Consider the following 12,521-nt stretch of genomic DNA (forward strand, 5'->3'; position numbering starts at 1 on the left):
ACTCTGAGATTTCTACAAATCAGATACTTTTTTTCCTAATTTCTTTTTAATTTTAGCTATTTGGGTAGGCCTGTTGAAATCTCATTATTTTGCTTTTTTATACAGAGGTATAAAGTAATCTGCACAAACCTTAAGTGTACAACTTGATGATTTTTCAATATCTAAAACCCATGCGTTTACCACAAAGATCATCCCCAAAAGCTCCTTATGCTCCTTCCCAATGCACATGCCCTTCCCAGACACACCCATTATTCTGACTTCTATTGCATAAATTAGTTCTGCCTGTTCTTGAACTTCATGTAAACAAAATCATACACTTTCTGGTCTTTTATATCTGGCTTCTTTTGCTCAAAACAATGGTAAAACAATTTTAAGACTTATCATAGTAAATTATAATTTTGTGTTTGACAGTTTCTTTAAAGGTCTTTGAAGACAGAGTCTGTGTCTGATTCATAGCCATATTCATACTGTCTAGCACATAAACAGGAACTCAAGTAAGATCTGCTGAATTCAGTACACTGAGGGCAGCATGCGAGATGCAGAGAAGAAATCAGAGAGCAGACATGAATCCTGGCATCCACCTAGAAAAACAGGTCCCATTACACTAGCAGAGGGGTCTGCAGTTCTGAGCCTTCCATTTCATATTAGTGCTGGTAAGTCTCAGTATCAGGTAAACTGGGTTAATCTGAAAAAGCAGAGGTGTAATCTGGGAAGCAGGTTTTGTGCTATCAAAGTAAACGGTTTTTGCTTTCTCACTGAATGATTATTTTTAGCAACATGATCAGCTAATGGCACATCTCTCAAACTAAGCATAATTCTGCCAAACCTGAAGTCAGCCTAGCATAACACCTCCAGATGGGTCAGGGACGAGGTAGAGAAAGTACAAGGTTTATGAGAGGCAAAACAAAAGCAAAATCATATATACCAGCATACACAATTTTGAAGTCATTTCTCTAGGGAAAGAAAATGCCCCTACTAACCCTTGTCCAATCTTCTCAAACCGTGTGTATTTCTTCTTAGGATCGCCCACACTCACTATGCTCCCTTTGAAAGAAACAGAGACCATGAATCATTTTTTTCCCAGATCAAAATACAAAACCAGCCCCATATTCCCCAAAACCCTGCAGATGGCAAGGATTAAAGAACTACCTCCGATGCCCAAAGCCATACTAAGCAGGTCCTTAGATTTTACCTGTAAGTTCCAACCAAAAGTTTCATCTCCTTACTGTTTTTATTCACAGTATTCATTCATTTTTAAATTCATTCATTCAATAAACACTTACTCATTTAATATGCTCACTTACTATGTACCAAGTCCTATGTTGAATACTAAGAATAAAGGGATAGATAAGGCACAGTTAAAGATGCTCAGTCTCATGTAAGCATACGGTTCCATGAAAATACAATTGTTGCAATACAGAAAGAGGCGTAAAATACAGACTGGAAAGGCTTTAGAAAGTAAGTGATATCTGGACTGATTTTATAGGATAAGCAGGAGTTAGCCAGGGAGAGAAAGTTGGAGAGGTTACAGCACACAGTAATTCAAGTGCAAAGATAGAGAGGTGTGAGAGAGGTTGGGTTTCAAAACTTGTACTCCAGAGACGGTGAAACTGAGGCCCACAGAAGGGAAGATACTTTCCCCCAAGGTCACACAGCAAACTGGTGTCAGAGCTAAGATTAGGAGTTTGGTTTTTGGTCCCCCCAGTCCAGTGTGCTCCCCCTAACACCAATTACTAATATTCGATATTTTCACATATATTATCTCATCTGATTTACAAATAAGAGAGGTACTAACATCCCTATTTAAAAGAAGAGCTAAAGGAGGCCCAGAAAACAATAGGAAATTGCCTAAGACCCAAGTCAGTGGCAAGGCTGGGGCTTCAACCCAAGTGCCCTTAACTCTCAGGCCAGTCTGCTTTTCACAATTCGAAGTTCTAAGTATGACAAATCTGGTTCAGAGAAAAACACTATATATAGGAGTAAACAGATGGTTAGGTAAGTGGCTTTTCTTGCTTTATCATTTCATAAGGGCTCTGGGCAAGGGCAACTTTAAGAGTGAAATTTTTAAAAAAATCAAACAAGATTCATCAGGAAGAAATTGAGAGCTGCTAAGCTAAAGAACCAGAAACCTAGGCTTTAGAGAGCAGTGCTAGTTTGTGCAGTTGGCCAAAACAGTCACATCAAATTCCCTTTAGAAGTAAGTAGGTACAAAGGATAAATGAAAGTTCTCATAAATGATTTTTCCAAGCCCAAAGGTCAATCCTGTCCCTCCTTCTAATATGAATTGCCTTGTAGTTTACTGAGACACAGAAACAAGCTACTCTAATATACCCCATTTCTGGCTACTAAAGAAAGCAAAATGGAAGTTTCCACCTGAGAGCAAGAGGCAGCATGCTCTAATTACAGGAGCACAAGTTGGGCTCTGACCCCAGTTCTGTTGCCTTCTGGCTGTGTGACCTTGGACAGAGTATTTAGCATCCCTGAGCATCAAATACCTTAACTGCAAAAAATGAAGATTATAATGTCTGTCCTCCCAGGGTTAATCTGAGCAATAAATGGACTGAAAAAGTGAAGAAAATACCCTGCTTGTCATTTGGTACACAGTACAGGTTGCAAAATGTTAGTTTCCCTTCCCTCGTTTCCCACAATCAAGATGGCAGACCAGTCTTTTCCTAAGTCAATGGTAAGCACCAATAATCACAGCAATCTTTCCTACCAACTATGGGCAAGGCCCCAGTCTTTCTCAACACAACATTTCAGACTATTTACTACATAAAAGCTATTTTTTATAAAAAAATAAAATATATATTTTTATATCAAAATAAAATTTTATTTTATTTTTAAGGTTGAGAAGTGCCTAGCCCTCAAAGTGAGCTATCCATTCTCTCCTCAATTCCCATCCTAATGTGATACCCGATTGCGGCTGCTGAGACAGAGGAGGTGGGTGCAGGAGTAAGGTGAGAAGTACACTTTATGTGGCTAAGATATCAAGCATTGTCAGGCAGTCACACAGACCAAGCCTAGGATCGGGATCTTTTTAGCAATATTTTTCCATCTTTGTGCTCGTTCAGTCACATACAGAAGGAAAGTTTAGAAAAGCGCTTACGTAATTTCTCCAAGATCTCCTCATCAGACATTTTAGGCTTCTTCTTCTGCTTCTCAGTATTTCGGGTCAGAGCATCTGGTGGAGTGGTATTATTCTCAGTAGGTGAAATGGGAGATGTAGCCACATCCCGAGTTGGAGTAACAGGAATTGGTTCTATCACAGACCGTGTATATACCTGCGTTGTTGGTACAAGAATTTGCCAAGGCCAGTTTTTGTTAGCACAGGGGACACCTGGGAACCACTTTTACATGTATGTGTTAGAAGATCCACAAAAGAACAAATCCCAATAATCTCATCCCTTTTCCTAGGACAAAATCTATGTTCTTCCTCCTCTGTGTCCAGGCCCATCCTCTGTGGGTGGAATGGCCTTACTTGTTCTCACTATACACAACAGAAATTAGGAAATAACAATGTCTTTTTAGAAAAGTAATGCTTAGGAAGACCAAATTTATTAATTCATTTGTCACTCAGTATTTACCACCTTTCTAATACCTGCCAAGAACTATGCTAAGCACTACCAATTCATTTATGTTTCCTCTATTTTTGAGAAGTTCATGGTTTAGTGGGAACATTTTTTTAAATGAACAAGCTTGCAACCTGAAAAAGGCCATATCAATATGAGGTATCTTGACAACTCTCCAATTCTGAAGCTCATTTTTGTTCAGGTGATTTGTGACCTATAGAAAGGGTGATTCCATAGATCCTGTTTGTAAGTTCTCATCCTAAAAGCTTATCTAAGCCCCTTGAATTTTTCCACACCATCTCCCATAGCCAGTCAACCAACTTCTGCTTGAAAACCTCCCTGAATATTCTACTCCAAAGGCAGCCTTTTTTTGTATTATCAAAGATTTTAAGCCCCAGATCATTCTTTCATTATAAAGCCCTCGTCATATAAAAAGTCCAAACAAAGAAACATTAATAGAGTATCATCTGACGACAGGTCAGTGCTCAGTGATGCTAAATCAAGTAAAAGGCATGGGAACCAGATTGTGCAAAGTGAGGGCAGAGGGACTATGGCTATTCTGAGATGCAAAAACCCCAGAGGAAGTTAAATAAAAATCACTGCCAATATCCGGCATCAAAATGCACTCCTGATGTCCAGCATATTAATAGCACTAATGTATTTATAAATTCCTTTGGGTCTTTCAGTATCATCAATGATGTTCTAAGAGGTAGAATGCTACACATTTAGCAGGGAAGAAAAGATCTGCAGCAGGCTAATTTGTTGCTTCCCAGGAGACTAGAATAATTTACGTTAGCCCTGCGCTAAGTAACATTAATTCTGTGTATCTTCCTGTCTTTGGAGGACAGGCTAAGTAAACTAGGGCTGAGTTAGCATAAACACCAATTATCTAGGACACTTCAGGACTATCTGCAAACCAGTAACAAATAAATATACCATTTCTTGTCTTTAATCATACAGAAAGTACTTTTCAGTCAAGGTGGTTCCGTGATTTCACCAGCTCCAAAATCCAAGAACCTCTACCAGAGTATTAAACCTCTAGGCCTCAGCACCAACCCATCCCACCCCTGCAAGCTCTAATAAATCCCAAGGCTGTTCATATTCCCACAGACTCACAGATTTTGTGTGCTCTGGGCGTGGAGCAATCACTGGAGGTGGGGTAGCATCATCATCATCATCTTCATCTTCTGAAACCGGTGGCACTGCAGGGGTCTCAGACACCGTCTTCACATTCTGGACAGCAGAAAAAAGCCAGTTTCATCAGGTCCAGTTTGACATGACGCTTAAGCTACCAGGATCACCAATCCCCAGAAGAGATCTCATTCTGACACCCCTTCTCAAACCCACAGCAGCCTCCACACTCTCCACCTTTGTATAGCCAGTCCCAGGAACTCGGTCAGCTTCCCTCTCTTCTTTTAGCCACTACTCTCCTCTCAGTCCCTTGGAAGTTGGGAAGCCAGCTTACAGATTCTCTATTTGCCTTCCCTAGTCCAAATTCTAAAGACAAGCTCACAGTTCTTTTTCCATGAATTACACTCTCCATGCTGAAAAGGTAATAAAATACAAAATGTGGGTAAGGGATCAAAAGCTTGAATTTTTATGAAGTTTATCACTATAATTCCTTATTTCTTTCGATATGGTAAATGGGAGTCCAGACAGACTTTTGCCTCTCCTTTTCCTTTCCTTACTAAAACCTACTAGACACATTATGGCATCAGGTACCCTTGCCTCAACCTGAAGATACAGAGCATCAGGAGCCCCTTGCCTCAAGAGCACTGTGAGTTCCTCCCCAGACTGGATGCTATCCATTTCTCTAATCTTTTGCCCTGTCCAAGAATGAACCTTATCAGCACTGCTAATTGAATCTGCTATAATCTCAGCAACTTGATTTTTCCATGCAAACTATAACAAGCCTGGGCCAAGAGCAGCAGGTATTAGGGCAGGTCCAGAAATCAAAGCATTTGTGTTTATTTAAGAGACAGAGTAGCTCCAAAACATGAGTTTTCTGATAGAGATTAAATGATGACAGCATAGGACCAGAGAGGCAATAAGGATCTTTTAATATATATTGGCCTAACTCAACTGTTTTAAATGTTTTCAGAGCACCCATTCTGTACTTAGTAAAATAGTGTGATGGATACTGTTGACACAGAGGTACAAAGATGAAAAAGATGGTCCATGTCCTAAAGCAGCTCATAGTCTGGTATAGGAGACAGGGAGAAGGTGAACTCCCCTCCTGCCTGCCATTTGGGGCCTCTGGAAAGAGGAATGTCAGGAGCTAAGTGAAGGAACTTACCTAGTGGAATACTAGACAAGAACTCCTGTGTGGGAGACTGGTATTTACCACATTTGACACACTAAGAAAAGAAAAACTGGCAATCTCATCAATACTAATAGGACCACTGGTGCAGGGCATAACTTAAAAATTGATAGCCCAGCTGTATGTAAGCAGCTAGTTTTGGTGACCACAGTGAAAGAATCTATCCTCTTGGTCTCGAGTTTCATCATTTGAGGAATGTGGAGGGAAAGGAGTGGTATAATTTGAGGGGTAACCTGAAGTCACTTCTAGTTCTAAAATCCAGTAGAGGTCTTTCCCTGTCAAACTACATATTTTGGTATTTTTCTGCTCTAATTTCTTTTGACCCCCCTATTCCACCCAACAAAATTTAACTAGAAACCCAAAATGGGAACAAAGTTATTCAGCAGCCTCTTCATCATCAGGTGGCCCCAATGTATACTGTAAACAGTTTAACAGGTGTGTTTGCTTCATAAAACTCTGCAGAAAAGGGGATCTCATCACTTTAAACAGTTTAACAGGTGTGTTTGCTTCATAAAACTCTGCAGAAAAGGGGATCTCATCACTTTCCCTTGCAACACCTTTTATTTCCAGAGGTAATGGCTTTGAGTGGTAATGTTAACAATACTAGAATCAAGAGATATAGGATTTTATCCCAGATTTTTACTTCTTATCCCTGTGTCCTTAGGCAAAGCTGTGCCACCCTAAGTCACAAGTTTCTTATCTATAAGATAGGGATAATGACACTTCAAAGAGCCACTGGAGGATGAAATGAAGTGATGTGGGCATAAAAACACTTTGTAAATAAGTGCTAAGGAGCTAGAAAGATGCAAGGAATCAATTAAGTTATCATTATGTCTAATAACCACAAACCTCTTTTTAAAATGCCAGTGACTTCAACTCATGTATTCATTCACTGTGTACCAAGCTCTATTCTAGGTTCTGAGGCTATGAAAGGACAAAATAGATACAGTCCCTGGTCCTGTGCTTGCATTTTAGAAGAAAATACAGTTGAAATAAATTACCAAATGCCAGGTAGTAATAAGATTTACATATGAGAGTAGTAATTGGTTAGGAGTGGGGAAGTATTACTTTAAATAGAGTAGTCATGGAAAAGGGCTCTCTAATGAGAAGTCAAATAAGCAGTGGCCTGAATGAACTGAGAGAGCAAGCCATGGACTCTCTGGGAGAATATTTATGGCAGGTGGAAGAAATACAAAGATCCGGAGATGCAAACATGCGTGGTATGTTCCAATACTTCTGCGAGGCCTATTTATGTTGCTAAGAAACACTCACGATATAAAAACTGCTGAACTCAGATAAAAGGCAGTAGGAACCTCTGATGTTCTGGCTCAGAGCTGCTTCCATCCATCCCACCCTAGCTCTGTTAGAGTGGGGGTTTTTCCAGGATGAGGCAGGCTCTAATGACATCACCCAAGCAGACTCACTTTCATCTGGAGCAGTGGACAATGCCCAGATCTAGTGGTGCTGTCAATGGACGTGACTTCCCAGAGGGGTTAGCAAAAGAGGCCAACTGCTCAGATCTGCTAGCCTGAGATTGTAGTCCTGGATAGGGCAAACAAATTTCTGGCTGGGGCTGCTCAAAGGCACAGCAGACACAAGAGAGGTCTCACACTAGTCTTACAAGCTTAGCTGTGTGCATGTAATTAAAGATTCAAAAGAGCCAAGCAGAAAGTAAAAGCTGAAACAGACCTCAAAGAGATCTCAATAATTAAGAGAACGAGAATAAAAATTAGCCAAATTATTGGGGCCCCTGGGTGGCTCAGTGGGTTAAAGCCTGTGCCTTCAGCTCAGGTCATGATCCCAGGGTCCTGGGATCAAGCCCCGCATTGGGCTCTCTGCTCAGCAGGGAGCCTGCTTCCACCTCTCTCTCTCTCTGCCCGCCTCTCTGCCCTACTTGTGATCTCTTCCTGTCAAATAAATAAATAAAATCTTTTTAAAAAGATTAAAAATTAGCCAAGTTATAGAAAACTTGAACAATACTATCAATCAATTCAATCTAACTGACATATACAGGACATTCTACCCAAGATCTGCAGAAGACACATTCTTTTTAACCACATATAGATCATTCTTCAGGACAGACCAAATGCAAGGCCACAAAACACATCATAATAAATTTAAAAGGATTAAAAACACGTAATATGTATTCTTTGACACCATGAATTAAATTAGAGATCAACAACAGGAAAGACATTTCTCCAAAGAGATAAACAAATGGCCAATAAACACAGGAAAAGATGCTCAACATCATTACACACTGAGAAACGTAACTCAAAACCATTGTGAGATACCATTTCACGCCCATTAAAATGGCTATAATAAAAAACCAGAATAACAGATGTGGGGGAAGATACAGAGAAATAGGAACCCTCCAAACTGCTTATAGGAGTGTAAAATGGTGCAGCCACTGTGGAAAACAGCGCAGCAGTTCCTCAAAAGGTTAAATGCAGAGTTATCATATGACCTAACAATCCCACTCCTGGGTATATACCCAAGAGAAGTAAAAATATACTGCCACACAAAATTCATACATGAATGAGCATTACTGATAGCCAAAAGTATAAACAACTCAAATGCCCTGATGTCAACTGATGTAGGGATTAAAAACGTAGTATATCAGGGGTGCCTGAGTGGCTCAGATGGTTAAGCATCTGACTTCGGCTCAGGTCATGACCCTGGGGTCCTGGGATTGAGCCCCATGGTAGGCTCCCTGCAGAGCAGGGAGTCTGCTTCTCCCTCTCCCTTTAACTACACCCACCCCACTCATGTTCTTGCTTTCTCTCTCTCTCTCTCAAATGAATAAATTAAAACTCTTTTTTAAAAATGTAGTATATCAATACAATGGAATATTATTAGGACATAAAAAGGAATGAAGTACTGATACATGTTACAACATGGATGAACCCTGCAAACCTTATGCTAAGCAAAAAACTAGACACATGTTGCATGAATATAAAATCAGGACAGAAGGGGCATATGCACCCAAATGTTTATAGCAGCAATGTCCACAATAGCCAAACTATGGAAAGAACCTAGATATCCATCAACAGATGAATGGATAAAGAAGATGTGGTGTATATATACAATGGAATACTATGCAGCCATCAAACGAAATGAAATCTTGCCATTTGCAACAAGGTGGATGGAACTAGAGGGTATTATGCTGAGCGAAGTAAGTCAATCAGAGAAAGACGATTGTCATATGATCTCTCTGATATGAGGAATTTGAGAGGCAGGGCAGGGGGGTTGTGGGGGGTAGGGAAGGGAAAAATGAAACAAGATGGGATCGGGAGGGAGACAAACCATAAGAGACTCTTAATCTCACAAAACAAACTGAGGGTTGCTGGGGGGTGGGGGGTAGGGATAGGGTGGCTGGGTTATGGACATTGGGGAGGGTATGTGCTATGGTGAGTGCTGTGAAATGTCTAAGCCTCATGATTCACAGACCTGTACCCCTGGGACAAATAATGCATTATATGTTAATTTAAAAAATCAGGACAAAAATCAAGGCAAGAGAAATAGAGAAAATATAAGAAAAATGGGGAAATCTGTCCAGGAGGTCCGAAATCTAAACAGCAGAGTTCCAGAAAGAAGAAACAAAGAAACCAGAAGAAATCATCAAAGAATTAAGTCAAGCAAATTTCCTAGAACTGAAGGCTTGAATTTCCAAGGTTTAGAGAGTCCACAAAGCCCCTTGCAAAATAAATAGATGAATATAAGGATATAAATATGAAATTTCAAACCAGTGTTGACAAAGAAGATACCACAAGCTTTTCAAGGGAAAAAAAAATAGGCCAGACACAAAGAAGCAGGAATAAAATGACTTCAGACTTCAATAGCTAATGCTGAATGCTATATGACAAAAGTACAGTATTTTCCAAATATTGATGGAAAATTATTCTCAATCTAGAACTCCAGACTCAGCCAAAGTATCAATCAAATCTGGGGGCAGAATAGACATGCTCCATTTCAAGACTTGAAAGGCACTAAAATATTTACTTCTCATTTACTTTCTCAAAGCAACTGGAAGATGAACTCTACCAAACTGCAAAAGTAAACCAAAAATTAGAAAGGAAAAAACAAAGAAAACAGCAAAGGGATTTCCAGGACAATGGTTACAAGAGATCCCAGAAAAACAACCACTAATTACAAAGATTCTAATCCTATTTGATGTTTTCATCTAATACTTGGGTAAAAATAATTTTTTTTTGGTAAAAATAATTCTTAAGGGAATATTCTTAATCATCATCAACTCAGCTAACAGATAATTACTGCTATTATTTGTTAACCTGTCAGATTATCTGTGGGTGGTTAAACTGTATCTTCATATATCTTTATTTTGACCTCATGCATTCCTTTTTTTTTTTAAAGATTTTATTTATTTATTTATTTATTTATTTACATATTATCTCTGCTGAGCAGAAGCCCAATGTGGGGCTCGATCCCAGGACCCTGAGACCATGACCTGAGCCGAAGGCAGAGGCTTAGCCCACTGAGCCACCCAGGCGTCCCTGACCTCATGCATTCTTAAATGCTAGTTTGATTAGGTACAGAATTCTTGGTGCTAAGTAATTTTTCTCATACCTCTGAAGATACTGCTCCTCTGCCTCCTATTGCTAATGAGGAACATCAGGTGCATATTCTCTTTGAAATGTCTGAAGCTCTTTCTCTTTATCCTTGGGTCTCTGCAGTTACCTGATCTGATAACTGGTTTGCCCTTTTATCTGAAGGGTCGTGCTTTTCTTTAACTGAGGGATTTTCTTCTATTATTCCTTTGATTATTTTTTCTATGTTAGTGCACCAGTTCTCTAATTCCTCTTGAATCTCCATAAGTAAATCCCTGTGTCCCTGATTTCCCCAGTTTCCCACCGTTTTTATATTTTGTGTCATATTACTCATTCTTACATGCATTTTTTAATCCCTCTGAATTTATTTCCTTAATCATGTTTTTCATTTCTAAGAACTCTTTTTCATCCTCTGGTCTAACAGCAGTATGTTTTTGTGGCTGCAACATCTATAAAGCCTCTGTATAATATGTTATATAATATATGTAATTATTATATAACATGTTCATATCATATATTTTTAAAAAATTCTTTGAATTATTTATTTCCTCTGGGTCCACTTTTACTTTCTTTATCTGATCCTTCTCTTTAATGCTTTCCTTCCTTCCAGTATCTAGAGACCCTGGGCTATCCATTCATACTTCTAAGTGAAGAACTAGGTTGATTAGTGCATGTAAGCAGCATGGGTTTCTTTTGCAGTTGTGTCTGTTTCTCCACTGTCTCCTGAATGGGAGGTCTGATGTAATCTACATGTGAGTTAGAGAGTCTGCATGTGGTTGTTGGCAGGTATCACTTTAGAGTATGTTGGCATAGAAGAACATGTAGGGTTGAGATTCCTCTCCTTCCATTATCCAAAGTATGAAAAATTTACTCTTGGGATGGAGAATTTAATGTATTTTCTTCCACTGCAGACCTCCTCTTCCTTTTCCCCTTCTGTTGCAGAGATCTGTAGTTAACTCAGGCTCTGCTCTGCTTCTCTCTCAAGCACCTATACCTACAGCACAAGTTCTCTTCAAGTAGGCAGTTTCTTTTCTTTAGAAAATTATCTGGCTTGGGGCGCCTGGGTGGCTCAGTTGTTAAACGTCTGCCTTCAGCTCAGGTCATGATCCCAGAGTCCTGGGATCTGGCATCAGGCTCCCTGCTTGGCGGGAAGCCTGCTTCTCCCTCTCTCACTCCCCTTGCTTGTGTTCTCTCTCTCACTGTGTGTCTTTCTCTGTCAAATAAATAAATAAAATCTTAAAAAAAAAAAATTACCTGGCTTAAGCTTAGAGTCAAAATTCTGTTACCCTTCACTCTCTGTAAGATGAAGACTGCTCTTGCTGTTTCAAATGCAGAATTTTAAATAATTTACTCTTGAAGATGATCCAGGACTCCTTCCTGCTGCTTCTTGTATTGTATACTCTATCAGCTACTCTTGTCTTCCCAGGATTTTTCTCTTCCACATACTTTAAGTTATGGCTTCTTCTGTTTTCATCAATCTGATCTTTGCTTTCTATCCTCTGTGAATTTCTGACAACGGCTTATTTATGTTCTATTTTTGTTTTGGAGCACTGTTTTGTATTTTTTTTTAAATAAATCTTTTCTGAAATTAAGAAATTTGACATAGCAAGAGAGATAGATATATGAATTCATTCTAATACTCTGACCGAATTTCCAGAGGAATCTTTCTAAAATGTGAGTTTAGACTAAAATGTGTGAATCTGTTTCTCCACTGTCCCCTCTCCTTCTCCTAAACTGTAGCAATCTCCTATATTGAAGATCTCCTTAGCTCCAGCACACAGTTCTAGGTCTTTGGCTTGAAAGGATAGATCCTTAACTTGGCTTTTGTTCATGCTACCTCAGACCAGAAAGAATTTCCCTTTTATCTGCCTGGTATCATTCATTACCTGTGTTTACCTGACAAGATATTATGAATCCCTGTTTACATGTTCTGATTCCTCACTAAATTGTGAAATGAAGAGCAAAGACCTTACCAGTCCTTGACTCCCCAACACCCAAAGAACCTATCACATAACAGCTGTTTGTTTTATAAATGAAAATTTAGGAATTAAAATGCTAGAGAATCTG

At 39.3% G+C, this 12,521-nt stretch overlaps 1 protein-coding gene across 4 annotated transcripts in view; it reads right to left on the reverse strand.

The window, feature by feature from the left end:
- The window catches only part of PAK1 (p21 (RAC1) activated kinase 1), a 154,954-nt gene that overhangs the window by 33,849 nt on the left and 108,584 nt on the right, over window positions 1-12,521 (reverse strand). For all 4 annotated transcript variants that reach the window (XM_046016053.1, XM_046016055.1, XM_046016054.1 and 1 more), the window contains exons 6-8: window positions 4,686-4,802; window positions 3,107-3,281; window positions 981-1,044 (exon numbers count right to left, since the gene is read on the reverse strand). In XM_046016053.1, the coding sequence (XP_045872009.1) occupies window positions 981-1,044; window positions 3,107-3,281; window positions 4,686-4,802 (356 nt within the window). The remainder of the gene's footprint in view (window positions 1-980; window positions 1,045-3,106; window positions 3,282-4,685; window positions 4,803-12,521) is intronic.

The sequence above is a fragment of the Meles meles genome, chromosome 8 (assembly GCF_922984935.1).
Source record: "Meles meles chromosome 8, mMelMel3.1 paternal haplotype, whole genome shotgun sequence".
Lineage (NCBI taxonomy): Eukaryota > Metazoa > Chordata > Mammalia > Carnivora > Mustelidae > Meles > Meles meles.